This window comes from Haemaphysalis longicornis, unplaced genomic scaffold (genome assembly GCF_048455015.1).
Source record: "Haemaphysalis longicornis isolate Haplotype H1 unplaced genomic scaffold, Haemaphysalis longicornis Haplotype H1 scaffold_5, whole genome shotgun sequence".
In the NCBI taxonomy this organism is placed as follows: domain Eukaryota; kingdom Metazoa; phylum Arthropoda; class Arachnida; order Ixodida; family Ixodidae; genus Haemaphysalis; species Haemaphysalis longicornis.
The window spans coordinates 65,427,778-65,445,877 of record NW_027526385.1 but is presented as its reverse complement, the minus strand read 5'-3'; the positions used below and the strand labels follow the sequence as shown (position 1 = coordinate 65,445,877).

At 47.3% G+C, this 18,100-nt stretch overlaps 2 protein-coding genes across 2 annotated transcripts in view; one reads left to right on the top strand and one right to left on the bottom strand.

The window, feature by feature from the left end:
- Positions 1 to 2,487: 2,487 nt before the first annotated feature.
- On the bottom strand, positions 2,488 to 3,849 carry LOC144139720 (uncharacterized). Its single transcript, XM_077672003.1, has one exon. It carries the CDS (start codon positions 3,847 to 3,849, stop codon positions 2,488 to 2,490), a length of 1,362 nt encoding a protein of 453 aa, XP_077528129.1.
- Positions 3,850 to 5,542: 1,693 nt separating this feature from the next.
- The window catches only part of LOC144139719 (lithocholate 6-beta-hydroxylase-like), a 72,903-nt gene continuing 60,345 nt past the window's right edge, over positions 5,543 to 18,100 (top strand). The window contains exon 1 of the mRNA XM_077672002.1: positions 5,543 to 5,717. Within this exon, the coding sequence (XP_077528128.1) occupies positions 5,638 to 5,717 (80 nt within the window). The 5' untranslated portion in view covers positions 5,543 to 5,637. The remainder of the gene's footprint in view (positions 5,718 to 18,100) is intronic.

The following is an 18,100-nucleotide window of genomic DNA, read 5'->3' as shown; positions in this document are numbered from 1 at the left end:
TAGAACGCGCACAGTGGAGTACTTGCAGCACGTAAACAAGCTTTGCGACAAGGAAGACATTACAAACATGCGCACGCGCAAACACAGAAAGTTCTCGCCCCATCCATGCCTGAGAGGCTCGCTTGACTTTTTGGAGTGCCAATGACCAATGAGGCCCGGTGTTTCGTATTTGGTGCAAGGGTACACCTAAGTATTGAAGTGCGTCCTTATCCCATGTAATGCCACCAAATAAGGACGGTTTGGCACCCCATTCACCAAACCAAAATCCCTTTGTTTTTTCCATATTCACAGCTGCTCCAGACGCGTCACAAAACTGCCTGGTGAGATTAAGGGCTTCTTGAACGCTTTTTTTATCGGAACAAAAATAGGCAATGTCATCCGCGTAAGCAAGGACCTTAACCTCACAGGATAGCGATGAAAAGCCCCGTACTCTTTCACTCTGCTGAATACTAAGGCACAGAGGTTCGAGATATAAGGCAAACAACAAGGGTGAAAGGGGGCAGCCCTGTCTAACAGACGACTTAATCGAAACTGGCTTAGACAGAACGCGGTTGACGACCAGTTGTGTGGTGCACTGTTTGTAACAAAGCTGAATGCCTTTTAACAACACATCCCCTAAATTTACCGCTGCCAATAGTGCGAATAGAAAATCATGAGAAACGCGATCAAATGCCTTTGAAAGGTCAATTTGGATAAGGGCCACCTGCTCTGCCGAATCAGACACACACTCCAATATTGAACGGGCAACATGTATGTTTGTTTGAATGCTCCTACCTCTAATACCGCAAGTTTGGTGAGGTCCTACTAAACTAGTGATGACAAGTTGAAGGCGTCTAGATAAAATTTTTGCGAAAATTTTATAATCTACATTGCAGAGAGATATTGGCCGATAGCCGTCAACCGATTTCAGCTTTTGTTCATCTTGCGTTTTCGGAATTAAAACTGTGTGTCCTAAATAAAAGGTTGGCGGCAAAACATCATGGTCGTATGCTGCTGTGAATATGTCTAACAGAACGGGAGCAAGGATAGCAGAGAACTTTTGATAAAACTCTCCGCTCAAACCATCGGGCCCCGGGGTCTTGTTTGTATTGAGGTCAGAGATGGCAGCCTTAACTTCTTCGAGTGTAATAGGCCCAGAAACCAGAGCGCACTCATCGTCTGTCAGCTTTGGCAGTAAATCAATGAGAGAACTAAATTCTTGCCCCCGAGCTAATAGACTTGACCCCGCAAATAGCGTGCTGTAGTGGTCATGGAAAGCACTAGCAATTCCAGCTGCTTCAGTGTACTTAATACCGTTCTGTTGAATTTCGATTACCTCCTTCGCAAGTGCTGACTCCCGCTCATCATTTAGTGAACGACGAGTGGGGTAACTATCAAAGAATTTTTCAGTTCTCGACCGAATTAGAGCGCCATGGTATTTTTCGGTAACATATTGCTGAAGTTGTGCCTTAACAATGCCAATTTCCTCTACACCCGATCCCGGACTGACCGCTTCGAGTTCATGAAGCCCTACCAATGTACGAGTTAGTTCCCGTACATAAAAACGTTTTAAAAACGAAAGGCGTGCGGACTCTTCTATTGCGCAATCCCTTACCTCCTGTTTGAATAAATCCCATTTCTGATATAAAGAAAGACTGTGTGTTTCAAGAATACTAGTCAAGCAATCGGATATACGTTTACAAAATATTCCATCGGCCAATAAAGAGGTATTAAGCTTCCACAGATCCCATTGAGGCAGCACGCTACGCGGTCTTGAACGTCCTAAGCAAACAGATACCATGCAGTGGTCTTTGAAGAAGATCGGGCGTACAATATAGTCAGAAATGCTAGGCATCTCTTCTGCTGAAATGTATATGCGGTCAAGACGGGCATTCGAATTGCTCTGAAAGTGAGTAAAGTGCATGGTACTCCCTTTTACCTGACCAACATCAACAAGACCATTATCATGCACTAAATCAGACAGGGTGGCTGCACTTTGGTCGTATTGTGAACGTGGTCTAGATCGGTCTTGCTCACAGCAGACACAATTAAAATCCCCCATGAGGAGGATTTTCCGTTGTGTGCGTAGAAAATTCCCCAGTGACATAAAAAAGGAGTTACGTTCCCGACAATTCACTGGAGCATAAATGCATATGATACGTCATTCAACTCCTACCATAACAAGGTCCCAGCAAATAAAACGCCCAGCATCATCTATACTACAGGAGAGACTGGAAAACTCAACTTTCTTGCTAATAACCAAAAAACATCCACCAGACAAGCCTGCAGAGGGACTAACACATACGTTGTAATGTTCTAAAAAGGGTTCTAATGCAGCCGCCGTGTCCTCATCACTGCAGAGCTTTGTCTCCTGGATGGCCGCAATGTCCACGCCCATCCGTTTAAGGAGGCGTAAAAGCTGGTATTGCCTTCTCCTGTTTCTTAGACCTCTCACGTTAAGTGTGGCCGCGTGAAATGCTATGACACTTGCCATTTTGTTCTAGCTTCTTAAGCGACCTTTTCACCTCGAGATGTGCCACCCTTGCGGGTGGTCTTGGATGACAGTGATTTTCCTGACTTTTTGGAGCCAGCCCGCGTCACAAGACCACTAGTCACCACAGCCATGTCGGAAGAATCTTGAGCATTGGACGCTTGCTTTTTGCCAGCGCTCGATGACTTGTCCTCGCCATCGGCAGGAGCTGGCCTCTTCACCGATCCGCTGTTACCACCCGGAACATCATCTGGTAGAGCCACAGCATCCGCCCAGGATGCGGACGGCAAGGTGACGGAACTGTCATCTCCACCTTCTCCGCACGAGACATCACTGCTGTCATCATCGCTGGCAGGTAAAGGTACCGCAGCATGAACCTCCCCTGAAGCGTCATTCGAAGCTGTCGAATGCGTGTCCATTTCCTCTTCCCGGTTCTGCTTACTAGACTGGGAATCATCCTGCCGCTCACGATCAGGTGGCACAGGGGAGGGCTCCAGTTCCCTGCGATCCACCGCCGAAGAATCTTGAGGCCCAGCCTCCGGATTTTCCGATAGCACCGACTGGCCAACTTCACCTGATGCGTCAACGACCTCCGTCACATCCATGACATGAGCGGAGACGTCATCTTCAGTAGTTGATTCCTGGCCATGCCGAAGCTTGTCTGCGTACGTCATGACGCACCTTTCTGCGGTATGACCATATCGTCGACACTCGTTGCACCGGGGTGTTCGGCACTGCCGTCGCACGTGCCCAATCCTGCTGCACCGCAAACAAAGAGGTGGCCTTCCAGGAATCAGTACAAGACACTGGCTCCCATAAATGTCCATCATATGCGGCACATCAGAGACCGATACTCCATCCTTTAGTGTAAGGGACACCTCGCGAGCTCCAGTCTCCATATGGTCCATTCCCGGACACCGCCACATTTCTCTGGTAATGGATTGGGTGGTTCCAAATGGTTCGAGCGCTTCTGTTACTCTACGGTTTTCCATGTGACGCGGCACCCAAAGTAGCTTCATCTTAACATTCTTTGTATCCGGGTCAAACACCATACACTGCAATCCTTTGACGATGAACTTCTCGAGCTGGACTAGCTTCTGCTTGACGGCGCTCGAGACGCAAGTAACCATCCACACGTGGCTCATTTGGTATTGCCCTATACACAAGACGTCGCGGAGGTTGATCACGCGAGCCAGAGCATCCCTAAAATCGGGAGCACGGTATGGCCGGCCTTTCAAGTCCGCATGCAGGAAGACAGTGTTCAAGACAACATTACCGGTTGGCAGACGGGGAAGGATGATCTTGTACGTATCCATGTTAGTTCCGGACGAAGTAGTACCTCGGCCAGTGGCCGATGCGCTGTTTCCAGCTGAGAGCATAGAGAAACACAGCCGCTCGGAACGGCGTCTTCTGTTAAGCCACGGCGCAGCAAGCGGCCATTCTCGAATGCCGCGTACACAAATCTGAGGTTTAGCTTATATTTTTGCGCCTCTCCGAAAAATTTTTTGTAGTATTGCTGGCAAAGAAACTTATCATTATTCTTTGAATAGCACTTGTCGACCAAGCGTCTCTTACTCTACGTTAATCTCTAGGGCAATCAATACGATAGCAAATTTTAGCTCGCAAGCAGTCGCGAGTCCAGCAGCCGAAAATATGTGCTCTTCGTACTTCTGTTTCGTGCTTTACGGCGGAAACATTGGCTGATTTTGATTCTCCGTTTCCTAGATGAAGTTGAGTAACCCTTCGTCTGGACTTAACATGCCTTACATTTTCAACAAGCGTGCCAGCTGTGTACGCATATGGAGCTTCGGAGCACCCTCCTCTCTTTCCGTCAACTACCCAACAAGAGCAATGGGAGATGCTGCTGTCTATCCCCTGTCTGCCTACTCAGCTTCAGTTGGTTGGCCGAGCAAAGGCGGCGCGGACTCTTAATGGGCTCCAGGGAAGAAGGAACGACCCTCTGGGCCGCACTCTAAGCCGTTCAGAAATCTTAATAGAAGTACTTCCTCCTCCATATACTCCTCATGCTCCTTCTTTTCGTCCTCCTCCACCATCTCGGCCACCGATCTCGTCGCCTCCGTCCGCGGCGGAGAGATGGAGAAGTCAGATCGTCTATCACCGGGTATTAGCTTTGGTTAGTTTTATAAAAATGTTTCCACTCATGTGCTACACCAATAAAACACAACCAACCACCTTTCATGTATCAACATTGATGCATCAACATGCATCAAAACCCGCCGCGGTGGCTCAGTGGGTAAGGCGTTGTGCTGCTGAGCACGAGGTCGCGGGTTCGGTTCCCGGCCGCGGCGGCCGCTTTTCTGATGGAGGCGAAAAGCAAAAACGCCCGTGTGTGCGAGATTTCGGCGCACGTTAAAGATCCCCAGGTGGTCAAAATTAATCCGGAGCCCTCCACTACGGCGCGCCTCATCGCCTGCGTTGCGTCGGCGCGATAAACCCCCCAATCAATCAATCAACATTGATTTAACCTTACCCAGAATATGTCTTTGAAGTAATAAAAGGTGTGGTTAGGTGCATTTCACTTCTTTCTGGTTTCGCTATTTGTAAAGCGACGTGACTGAATTTAAGAGACGTCGCGTAGGAAATAATTGTGGGTGCCGTTCACAGCTTTGCTTTTCAACCATATTCACAGCCTGGATTGGCGCGAATTCTTTCTCGCACCTAATCCGAAAGATCGTCCATCCCGTATAATTCTATTGATATCTCAGCACTTTTGGGGGGCATTTTTTCGGAACTTTGCGCTAGACCTCGAAAAGGCGGTGACAAATGTCCCTGGTTGAGCTAAAGGTTTGCTTCACGGTTAAGAAGGGAACTTTCCGTGCGGCTGTTTGCATCACCTGAAAGCTAACCCGGGTTAGTAAAGCCCGACAAACACTTGCAGACGGTTGTTGAAATACTGCAAGCAACGGCAGGAAACACGAGTGTAATACGAAACAGACGGAAAGCGGTCAGGCGTGGCGAAATATTGGCCACGGTCGGCCGCCGCACCGAGCCGTGAGGGGCGCCAAATCACGTGACGCGCCGGCCTTGAATCGAAGATAAACTCGAAGGTATTTCCCAAGTTCACGCGAGCGAATGTGTCTAGCAGACGACGCCGAGTTACCGGTCTGTGTGTGCGATAACTTCGTGCCTAGAACACCGAGGCCGCGATGGCTGCCCTGGATAAGTGGGTGTGGATAGCGGCGTTGATCGTCTGCGTGTGTCACGTAATGTGGCGGTGGTTGCTCAGGTAATCTGTTTCACCTTTTCCACTACGTAGCCTAAAATAGATCTGAAAAAGTAGACTGTTATTATGGATAACGCTACTATATTTGTTCAAAACAAACTTGCAAACAGGGCGGTGAAGGCAGTCGTAAGGCCGCCAACAAGGGCGATTACATCGAAGTAAATGTTGCAAAATTTAAATCTCGGCGTTTGGCGATGATTGAGGCGCCAAGTATTTCATACAAGTTCGCTCGGACTCTAAAAGTAAAGCATAGGGGATTTGTGAGAGTGCGGTAAACAATAAACAATTTAAAACACGCGCACAGTGCACTGCACATGCTCTCGAGATTGTGGAAATATATTTGAACTTTTGTTTTTGCGGCGAAATTTCTGCTAAAAGTTCTAGCGACGGCAACAGAGCAAAGCACGCAAGACATTCATATTAAATTGAAACTGACCCGTCGTTTGAAAGCACCCGGCAGGCATGTATGAATACGGGCAAAAGATACCAAAAATTAAAAAGCACTCCATGATGTCGCTGCCACTGCTATCTTTCTGTCCCACGATAAAGGTACGTTGCTGTGTTATGGTCTGCGTACTTTAATAAAATTACCCTGCAACACTATTTTACCTTTTCAAAATCTTAAATGCTTTCAGAACGTGGTCAACCAACACATCTAGTACTTAGAATAGGGTGTCACAAAGTAGAAAAGCCAGAACTTACTTCTCTACACCCACCAGACAGCTTAGAAAATCGCTCAAACTATTTTCCACTCTTTCCCGGTCTTTGCGTTCTTCGGCAGCTGGACTCACGTAATTACAGCGATGTAGCGGCTATTACCCGGCTTTATTCCAGTTGCTGGAATGAAGGAACACATTCGATAACCACTTTAAAAGGAAGCCACAAAAGCATAGCACAAACGGAAGGCGGATCTTCTGTGACGAGCAAATTGCGCAGTTCCGCTGCATGCTGGCGACAACTACAGCTTTCACAATGCTTCCAGACGCGAAGGAAAGAGTGAAAGCATTTATCGGAAGTGCTGCAGAGTTCCTTCAAAGAGACCCTGCAACAGTTTTTCCACTTTTTTTCAAAACCAAAATTCTTGCAGAACGCAGTCACCATAATACACCCAGTACTTAGAATAGGGAATCGCAAAGTACCTCAGCCAAAATTTACTGCCTTATGCCCATCAGATAACTTGTAAACTCTCTCAAAAAACTTTTCTCTCTTTCCCGGTCTTGACATTCTTCGACGGCTCGAATTACGTCACTAAGGCCATGTAGCGGCTGTTGGCCTGTTTTCCTTCAGTTCCAGCAATGAACGCTTTTTGATAGAAGCTTAAAAAAAAGACACAAAAGCAAATAGAAATGGAAGGCGTATCTGGTGCGCCGAGCAAATCACGCAGTGCTGCTCCGTGCTGGCGATATCTATAGCTTTCGCAGTGGTTCCAGACGCGAAGAAAAGAGTGAAAGCGCCTATCGAAAGTATTTCAGGGTCCTTTTAAAAAGTGCCTGCAAGAAGGTGTCCACAGCTGTTAGTGTATCTACGGAGGAGGCGGTGCGGCAGACCGCCCCACCCTCCTTCCCTTATGCTTCGTTTCATAAATACCTCTAAGGCTTGAGTGAGGGCCCCATCCCATGCTTTCTTCTGGCCGTGCTCTAATGCATCCGCACCGCTCACCTCTTCCGCATCTCCCCGAGTTGTCAGCCTGCATCCACCTCCTGCGCCGACAGCAATCCTTAACTATTCGCCATATGATTATAAGAATGAACATTCCTCCAGATTAGTGAGCCCATATGTTTATAATAGTCAAATATTGATTCGCGAATAGGCTGAAAGAAGAATACTTGTGCCTTAAGTTTAACCTGAGCACCAGAGAAGCTTTTGATTCAACTTACGTATCTTTTTTCACGTCCTGCATTTGCGCATGCGTCACAATTACTTTTGGTGCCTCGCACTTATCTAAGTCGGCGCTCCTGATGGGTGCAGTATACGCACCCCGGGCATAGCACCGAAGAAGTCCTGGTCGGTATTTGGTGGTCGCAGCCGAGGCGCTAAGTCATTGTACAGGCAGTCACAGGCGGTTGGTGTGCTATTAAAATTCGACAACAGCGTGTTTAAAGAGCGGCGTTTCCGCGTAAAGTATGAATGCGGAGCATGGTGTGCGTGAAAAGCAAGTAGCTGTCACGATGATTGCTCCTAGGGATTAGCAACACGGGATAGAAGCATGACGAAAAACCGTGGTCCAAAGAGTTGCCAGTTAAGATTTTTGATTTCGCCGCTGCTAGAGCTTCTCGCAGTCTCGAAAAGGTCTCACGGAACAAGCCCACTTGATTGCGCAAGATTCCACTCGATCCTTAAGTGTGAAGTCACTGGCTATTTTTTAGCCTTTTAGGGCTTTGTTGCATCACCATGCAGGCAAGTTAATGATGCATGAAATACGCATCACCAACTCACCCTAATTTTCACGTTGCTAAGGGCTTTCTAGATCAGAATACTCCTGCAAGCAGGTGCGTCAGTCAAGTTTTTGATATGAATACACTTGTTCAAGTGCGGAAGCAAACGCAGCTTTCTTGATAAGCCATGATGTCCACGCCAGCGACTCTTATAGGGCAATAAAATCTGGCGTCATTTTTCCGCTCGCACTCGAAGAAGCAACTACTGATGGCAATCTTGCATGTAAGCTGTTTCAGTTTCAAGGGCTGATACCGCTAAGCTAAAAGCGGATGGAGGACGACCGATAAGAACTGTGCGCACCGAACGCTCCTCTGTAGCGACTAGATAGGCTACAAAAAATGCAGTGCCGTTCCACTCTGGGAACGAGCATTGAGGTCTCCTGAACCCATCTGTTCTCTGTCTCTCTCTCTCGGCATGTCGCGCCTTAACGTCAGCGACAGTAGGCTTTGACCTGGTGGTAATTCAAGTTCTGCACGAAGCAAAACAAGTTTGTTTGTAATATCTGATTGAGCAAACTTCCCTGAATAAAACTTTGACGAGCTACAGTTTTATTCCCGTGGACAAACAAGGGCTGTCCGTTTCCCTCCTGTAGAAAACCCACGTATTGACGGCAGACGAGCATTATACAATATTTGCAACTTTAGAAGAAGTGACAACTGGGCTAGTTGGTAATGCATATGGGACATCTTGAAAGTAGCGCACTTAAACACGGACACTAGGGAAAGAAATGACAAACCACAACACTGACTCACAACTGATTTTTATTAGAACAAGCACACACTTAAATACAACTTATAATACTTAAATAATACTTAAAAGTGGTTTGTCGTTTCTTTCCCTAGTGTCCGTGTTTAAGTGCGCTGCTTTCAAGATGTCCCATTTGCAACTTCCCTGTGAACTATGCGTTTTTAAAAGTATAAGGAACTCGGTGTGATGTTAGACTAGTCTTAGCGGCTAATTGTCATATAATCTGTTTCGGGATAGTTTCCATAAAACAAGCGTTAGAGCACTTTCGTTATTGATACTCCCTCCGAAGATGGACGTGCTTCACTGCGGAACTCTAAATGAGGGAAGGTCATCTTATGAAGACCAACCATACAACAATCCCATTGAAGCCGGTTTCACCTTTAAGCCTTATTGCCCTTTCGGGAAGATAGTTTTTTGGGGAAGTATAAGGCATCGTACATCAAAATATGAAGGCCCTAAGACCTGCTTGCATATTTTACGAATTTGTTTCCGTACGCTGAAGATGTTGCGCAGTTTTACGATCCCAGGAATTTCAATGGGTGCCGAAACATGATGCTACCCTCGCGTGCAATTCTTGTGTACATCGTTTTATGCCGGAGACGATCTGCTGGCTCCTAGCCGTAAACAGCTTTGCTCTAAAACGATAATATAATGCAATGCCTAGTGGACACCGCTGGCAACAGCCCAAAAGAAGGCTAGGACTGTGAGCGCTTACTCTTATCTTAGTCTGTCTTCTTTCGCGCTGTTGTCACCGTTAACGGACACCAACTCATCCAGTTTGACGCCAAATAACAATAAGAACGAATACAAAAAGAACTTCCTTGGCCCCATTTCTCTATACCGGTGCCTACTTGGCCCTTCTAGGAACGTCATCGCTGACTTCGAGGAATAAGAATTACAGTACATGTTAATACGCTGTTACTGCCTGCCGAATAAACTTCCCAGCAATCACCTATGTTCGTCTGCCGACGTTCCTTATACGTGCGGTTTTATTGGGCCTAGAGCCGAACTTTACTTAACTTTTCGGCAATTTTCAGCACCGCAGAATACTAATTGTGCCGCAGCATTTTGAACAGTAGGAACCAATTTATGTGAAAAATAGATTCTGATTGTAACCCCTGAAAACGTTAATGTGCTGTCCAAGGCCAACCAAAATTTCAACTCATATCAGTGCTGAGCTCATTCTTCATCTATCTATCTGACACAACAATTAGGTCCGTGTGCGGAAAATTAGGTCGCTTGGAATCCCTTCATTTAGACATAACAGCGCCGCACATTGCTGGATAAAGCAACTTCAAGGCACCTGGAAGCCTATATTTCATATAATATCTAGAATGTCGAACAAGTACCGAGGGCACCACAAGCGGCTTGCATTATGCTTGCATTAGCAGTGGCCCTAGGGCGTGTTCCCTACGGCACCCCTGTTTATACCTTATCAAGCAACCACAAGGAGCAATTAGAAGTCCTGCATACGGCTATGCTCTGAACAATAACTGGATCGACGCCACATGCCCGTATCGACGCCCTCGAGACGGCGGCTGTTCTGCCTCCTATGGAATCCCTGCTGTAAGAAACTGCCCTCCAACACGAACAACGGCGTTATCTTACGAGACAGGAAGCGGCACTCGCGCGTGGGATTTCCGTGTCAGGCACCGCCTGCCCCCTGGGAAAGTCACTTCTGTCATGTCCCCATCAGCGACCCCACATTCCCAGAGGAAGAAAATGTCCACGCAGAAAGGCATCCTGGACACGAAGCTCCCAGACGAAATTGGCATCTTTAGCGACGCCCGCCTGGACCAACACCTAATAGGCCTCGCGGGGCACTGTCCAGCCCAATCCGAATTTGACGGATTAGTAGCAAAGCACGTACCTTCACCGTATCCTACGTAAGCCGAGCTACGTGGCATACTCCATTCACTGGACCGTCTTGCCTACAACGTCTCTGCTCTGCTACCTTCCCGCATTCGCATGCTCAGCGACTCCAAAAACTTCAATTGAGGAGTTCAACAACGCCCTCTCTGACCATCCTACTGTCCTCCAACTTCAAGCTATGGTCAACATACTTGCTCAGAACGGCACTAAAACTCGCCCGAGATGGATACCGGGACACAAAATGCAGAGACATGGAAACCAGACCGCGCCCTCCGCGGCTGGGAAGGGGCTCCTCGCAACCCCTCCGCTGGATGACCAATATCCTGCTGCTGTCTCGCCCATCGCCTTACGTCTGTCACTAGACGGGGCTCACCACGCGCGCCGATTGGCTATCTCAACAGGGCTCCTTCTCAACCCCGCCCACACGAAATTTTTATTAACAAGACTCTTGGCAATGGTGCTTTCAGCCCCCCTCGCCATCTTATCAAAATGAATTCACCCGGAGAAGTCACCGACTCCAAGTTGCCCGCATTGTTCAGCGACCTCTACCGCGGACATACGTCGCTTAATCTGGCGCTGCATTGCATTCGCAGACGGACGCTATATTCTCGAAAGTACTCCGGCACGGTGCTTCGCCTGATGATCCCCCACACCATGACCCCCAATTCCTCGCCGCCTTTGGCACTTTTTCCCTAGAGAGCGGTGTGGCACGAGTACTGTGAGCCGGGGTCTACACCCAGCTCGGTAACTGATACTGGACCACTATTTCCTTCTTTGGAAGCTGCATACATGCACCTTGAAGATTAAAGGAACGTTTACTCCTCGTTCCTTGCTATTCCCGTTTCCCCCTATGACCAACCGGCCTTCCCTTTCCCAATAAAGGACTTCACAACTATTACTCCGCGACACGTGCCTCCAGCCAGAGCGCAGCCACGCCCTTAATAATGAAAGGCAAAGTAACCATTATGTAAAAACCCATGCCAGACAGCAGCGGCGCCAGGAACAAGGTTTACTGAAACAATACGTTGGCGCTAAGGGTTTATAAATAGAAACTACTACATGGTTCAGTTGGAAATAATTAGCCTTTGGCGACTCACTCCGCTTCATTCCAGTGACGAATGACGGTTTTTCACACACTAAAAAATTGAAAACTCCTTTCGTTTTAGAGTGCGTAGCTGTCATAGTTAGCAACTACGTCACTCACAAAACTAGGTCCCAAAAACACAGTTGCCAGTGTGTTAACTGCAATTTAGCATGAAAGTGATACGATAAAACCAAACTAGGCGTCGCCGTTTAATATCGCCCGGTTACCAGCCACAGTCGCTCAGTGGCTACGGAGTTGTGCTGCTGAGCCCAAGGACGCGTTTTCGATTCTGAGCAGCGGCATCTGCTTTTCTGGTGAGGTGAAAAGCAAAAACGCCCTTCTATCGAGATTTTCGGGCAGTCTAAAGATGCTCAGGTGGTCAAAAATTATCCCCAACCCTCCAATACGGTGCGACTCATAGCCCGGGTGTAGCTTTGTTGCGTAAAACACCCAAGCTGGACCATTATCAATCACCCCGCCATGTTTTCTTGGCGGTGGCTTGTTTGACGTCATAGTGAAATCGCCGAAAGTGGCTGGCGAGACGCCATTGCTTCATATATTTTGTTTACATGTCGAATATTTTTTAATGCGAAAGCTTTCTTAGTGGGACCTAGTGCCACTAGATAAGGTATACGAGTAGCGGCACTCAGGCAAGCAAGTCAGCCACGGCGGCCATTTTGTGTTGATCAGCGTTGCAAGATTCTCGCTTTTACGGCATCGCCCCTAACTCCTACCGGTTCGTTTCTTAACAACACTGTCAAAGATACAGCAAAACGGCATTTTCGTAAGCAGTTCTGCTGCTGAAACACTGCTCCACACGTTATCTTTGATTTGTGTTTGGCACGACGTCAGTCGCGGCAGACGCAGAGCAGGGAATACAAGCTACGTCTACCACAGTTTACCAACTGAAAGTGCACAAGCAACAAAATGGCGGCGCAAATGAATCTTCGCAGTGTAAACAAGTGTCAAGTGATGCAGACGGATCAATCATCATGACGGTTGCCCGGAACAATATGAGAAAAGAGTGCCGATACTCAGTAACCTTATCTAGTGCCACTTCTGGGGAATAACACTCAGAGACAGGACACGAGCTACCTGGATCCCAGAACGAACTAAGAAGCTATCATAGTTCAAGTAAAAAAAAAGAAATCAACTTGGACTGGCCATACAGTGAGACGAACCCACAACCGGTGGACAATTAGGGTAACAGATTGAATACCAAGAGATCGGTGTAGAATAAGCGGAAGGCCAATAGCCCTAAAGAGGGATGAAATATGGAAATTCTGTGACTAGCAGTGGACTCGAGCGGCACAGGACAGGAGGGGTTGGAGGTCAGTAGGAAAGGCCTTCGTTCTGAGCAGGCTGCTGCTGCTGATAATGATGACGGCAAATTTTTTCATGTTTATGATATAATTGTTATCCTTGTTAGCAAGACCACAGTTTTTTTTAAAAAGACACTAGTATTTGTCTTCATGACCACTTCAAATTATCCTTGCGCGCGTGTTTACCGGCCCTCACAAGGATATAGAAGGTAAGGCGCATGCTCGCCTGCTTATTATGGACGTCTGCGCCTGTCACATGGTCCGATAGCCCACACTATCAACGCTAGATGTATTTGTGCCATTTCTTGCCTCAACGCAGGGTGTGCACACTTACCTCCATGATTAACGAAGTCCGTCCTGTATACCAAAGCACAGTTGCAGAAACAAGCCATCAGCGCATACTTTGTTCTGCATGCCTTGTCGGGACGTACGCGTAGGGTTCGTCACCCTAATTGCTTGAGCAATTTTTTGTGTCGAAACCCCAAGAATTTCACTTAGCGGAGGGACCTCCGGAACGTCTCTTGCGCTGAAAGAAAATCAACTAATGGTTCGTCGTATGTGTGTAAAGCAGCTTGCAGCGTCGTAGCGTCGTATGTGTGTAAATGTCTTGCTGCCTTAAGGAGGCAGCAAGACCGGCCAAACTTGTTTTTATTACCAAGAAAGGTTGGCAAGCACTAATGGGTTTTTTGCGTGCGCAGGGATGATCGTTTACGATGTCCCCGCTACGAAATGCCGTCCTTTCCGACATTCCTGCAAGCAAGAACACCACACGACAGGCGGCTATGCGAAGTTAAGGCAAATAAGTTCAGGTTTTTCGATAAGCAGCTGCACGTATACGTAGGTTGTGGAATACGTTGTCGCAGATGGGGGAGACTGATTTTTAACCGCGGAGAATTTGAAACATGCATGCTTTAAAATCTTCACACCATGGCGTTTCTGATTTTCGAAACTACTCGAAAAATTTTACCATCTCTTCCTAAAGAAAGTTCAGAGTAGTGCCAAAGCTAAACGTGCGTCTAACCTTCGGTGAAAGTGCATCCAAACGATCGTCAACCCTCCAAAGACACAATGATGGATGAAGAACAAACCGATGTGACGATTTCACGCGCACTAAGTTAGAGGCATATAGGGAGGATCTAAATGCATACCGATGCGTGGTTTATTCGATAAAGGCATATACTGCACTCCTCTTCATGACCGATGCATGTATTGTCTTATCTTGGAGCCCTCCTTTATCCTGATTTCCAAGTAACGTTTTGACACAATGTAAGCTCGGTTTCATGCACGCGCCATGTGTCCACAGATCTTATCAGAGATTTCCAGTCGGACAACCGGTCTATAGAGAGACGCATTATTTTTTCTACAGAACGCCATCGGTCCCTCTAAAAAAGCTCTCGCTTAAAAAAAAAACCGCCACGGCAGCCGGGATATAACCCTCGCTCTTGTACTCGTACGAACGGCGGCGAAATTATCAACGATAAGCGGACACACGTAACGTATCCAGCACTTGTAATTGTGTTTTTTATCTTGAAGTCGGGGTTGCCTATGCCTTTTTTTTTTACTCACGTTGAGACGACGTTGTAACACAAACTAGGAAGATGGTGAAGAGTGTGGGGGGTTACGGCTGCTTTTAAAAACAGTACTAGTTGGCGTGGAGCAACACCTTGAAGGACGGCACATGAGAAATGGCACAGAACTGGCGCTCACTCCCACAGTACCTCTTAGTTGGCGAACACAAGTGAATATATTGTTCACCAGCGCGGAACTGACAAGGCTGTTGGCAACCTCATGAGTCCCAGCCCCTCAAAAAAAAATCTGGAGTAAGAAAAGCGCCCACGCGCAAACGTTAGGCTACACTCAGTACGCCCGACATCGTTGTTTCACCCTTAAAGGCATTCAGCAACACTTGTCTGAACTTTTCTGTAAATCTTAAAAGCTTTCAGAGTGTAGTCGAATATATTAGAATATAGTGTGACGAAGTACTACCTCAGCCAAAAATTACTCATCCATGCACATTAGAGAACTTAGAACCTTTGTCAAAAGATTTTTCTCTCTTTACCGTTTTGGTGCTCTCCGAGCTCAAGAATTACGTCATTAGAGTGACCAAACGGCTATTGGCCGGCTTCCTTTTTCTTTCAGAAATTAACGTATTCGGTAGCCAACCAAAAAAATCACCACAAACGCAAACCACAAACAAACAGAAACGGAAGGTGGATCTGATGTGAAGAGGTAATCGCGTCGTGCCGCTTTGCGCTGGCGATAGCTAAAGCTTTCACAGTGCTGGCGGACTCGAAGGAAAGAGAGCAAGCGTTTATCAGAAGTGTTTCAGAGTCCATCTAATTGTCGTACGCGCTAGAACTTTGAACATGATAACGACGCGTACTGCTCAAACCGTTGCTTTCTTGATCAGTTCTACGGATGAAGTATTGCACGCGGAACCAATGGCCTTGACACCTCCTCGCCTTTCGTGGAAGCCTTCAAACTTTACGTGGGGTCGTATGTCTATGGGTAAACGAAAGTGCTTTGCCCTGAACTAGTGGCTCGCACTTGCACCCCCGGCAGTGATGTTGCAAAAGAGCCCGTGCGTCATTTCTGAAGGGGCATGTGCCCTCGCGGAAGCATGCTTGTAATATACGACCTTTTGAGCTATACGTACAGCCGCTGCTGAGATAACAAACAGGTCGCGGAACATTTCCCCCACTTTGCCATCTACCCAATATTTTGAGTGGCTGCTCATCCGCTCCTATTTCTTATGGCAAACTGGCTCTTTTTCCAGCTCTGAAAATACGATAATAAGCATGTTAGAGCTGATTGCAGTATTTTCTGATTTCAGCCTTTTTAAGCTCGCGAGCACACTTGTCCGTATAAGGTGCGACCGCCTTTGTTCCTTCTCCAAGTGTTCCACGTCAGTCGTCAGATTACGGTGGTTGCTCCATGTTGAAAAGTCCTGGCAAGGCGCAATCTATATTATCAGCAGATCTTATACTAGACCTTTGTGAAATTATGGACCTTTTGAGCTTTATCGGACTTGGAGCAACCGTTTTATTATTGGGCTGTGCTAGTTCCGATTAAATTGGCGCAGTGGACGGGATTGTGTAACTGCGCATGCAGAGCGCAGCCCGGTACATGCTAAGATGTTACCACGGCCCAATTGTAAAAAAATGTCTACATTCGACAGCATGGGAGCAAGACATCAACGAAGCCGGCATCAGGGTACTATGTTTTGCTGCGTCATCTATGACCACGCTGATTTAGCCAAATTAAAGTTAAAGACAGCCTGCAACACTTTCTTCATCTTTTTTTTTAAATCATAAATGCTTGCAGAACGTAGTCAACCAACACGCCCAGCACTTATATTATGGGGTTTCAAAGTACCTCAGCTATAAATAGCTGCTGTATGCCCATCAGGCAACTTAGAAACTTGCTCGAATAACTCTCCTCTTTTTGCCAATCTTGGTGTTTTTTGACCACTGGAATTACGTCATTGCAGCGCTGTAGCGGTTGTTTGGACCGCTTTTCTTCAGTTGCAGCATGAACGCATTCAACATCAAAGTGAAAAAGAAAACCACAAAAGCAGAGAAGAAACGGAAGGCGCATCTGCTGCGATGAGCCGATCATGCAGTGCCGTTTCACACCGCCAATAACTGTAGCTTTCGGAGAGTTCTCATGCACGAAGGAACGAACAAGAGAGAGAGAGAGAGAATTCTCTTTAATGTGAACTGGTGAGGTCAGCCCTGCTAGGGACAAGGCTTGCTACACCAGATGGGGGGTGACTACGTTGATGAGTGGTGCATATCAGACATCAGGGTTACAGCAGGAAGAAGACAAGCATGAAGCGTTAAAAAAGAAAAAAAAGGACAAGAAAAACAAGAGAATGCTGCCAACAGAGTCCGGACATAAAAATACAATTGAAAAGAAAATCGTGAATGGAAACGCTGAAACAAAATGAAAAGTAAACTACGGGAAAAAAAGTAACAACACCAACCCAAGAAAAATAAATAGATGAACGCCACAGTGCGAAAGAGAAGATATCGTGACACACTTGCTCTGTCTCTGATCTAGAGAGATTTGTCCAGTTCAGTCTCTCGTAGGAACTGGAGCAGAACTTTTGTACCTAAGGTACTGTCAGCACTACTAGCCCAAGGCCCAAGAAAATGAAAAAGTTCGATGCTGCCTCCATGGCGTACACGAGAGAGGGAGCTCGCTGCAGTTTTTCGCGCAGCAGCGTATCGAGGGCAGACGCACAGCAAGTGATTTACAGTCTGGCGCACACCGCAAGTCCGGCACAGGGGGGGAATCTTCCCAACCAATCTTAAACTTAAAACTCCGAGTAAACGCCACATTCAGGCGCAGTCGGTGCAGAACTCCTTCACACCGCTTGTTGAGGCCGCGTGGAAAGCGGAAGTCACAGTGCGGGTCAATAGCGTGCAGTGGTAGATACCTGTGGTGAGGGTCCTGCCACTCCGACCTTTGTGCAGCCCATCCACTTGCGAGGATAAGGGCGTTGTTGTCCTCTCGGGAGAAAGGAAGCTGGGTTATGTTGCTCAGCAAGTGGCCTGCGCTGGCGGCTGCGTCGGACCTAATATTGCCTTATATGTCCGAGTGACCAGGTACCCACTGAAGAATGATTTCATGGCCTTCGCGCATGCCATTGTGTGAATTTCGCCAATTTCACATACAAGCTGGCTGTGGTTGTTAAGCTTTCAGAGCGCTTGTAAGGCACTGCGCGAGTCGAGGATATTACCCATTGCTGGGCATGATGTCCGCTGATGTAATGAAGTTCAGCCCTGACAGCTGCTAGCTCGGTAGCAGTCGGGGATGTTTCGTAGCTAAGTTTTCTTTCGATAGTGCACCGGGCTGATGGGATCCACACGCCGACGGCGGATGAGCCCGGGCGAACCGAGCAATCCGCATAAACATGTGTG

What these genes read in the sequence shown, in the direction of transcription:
- LOC144139720 (XM_077672003.1), bottom strand. Translation starts at nt 3,849, where the DNA reads ATGCTCTCAGCTGGAAACAGCGCATCGGCCACTGGCCGAGGTACTACT.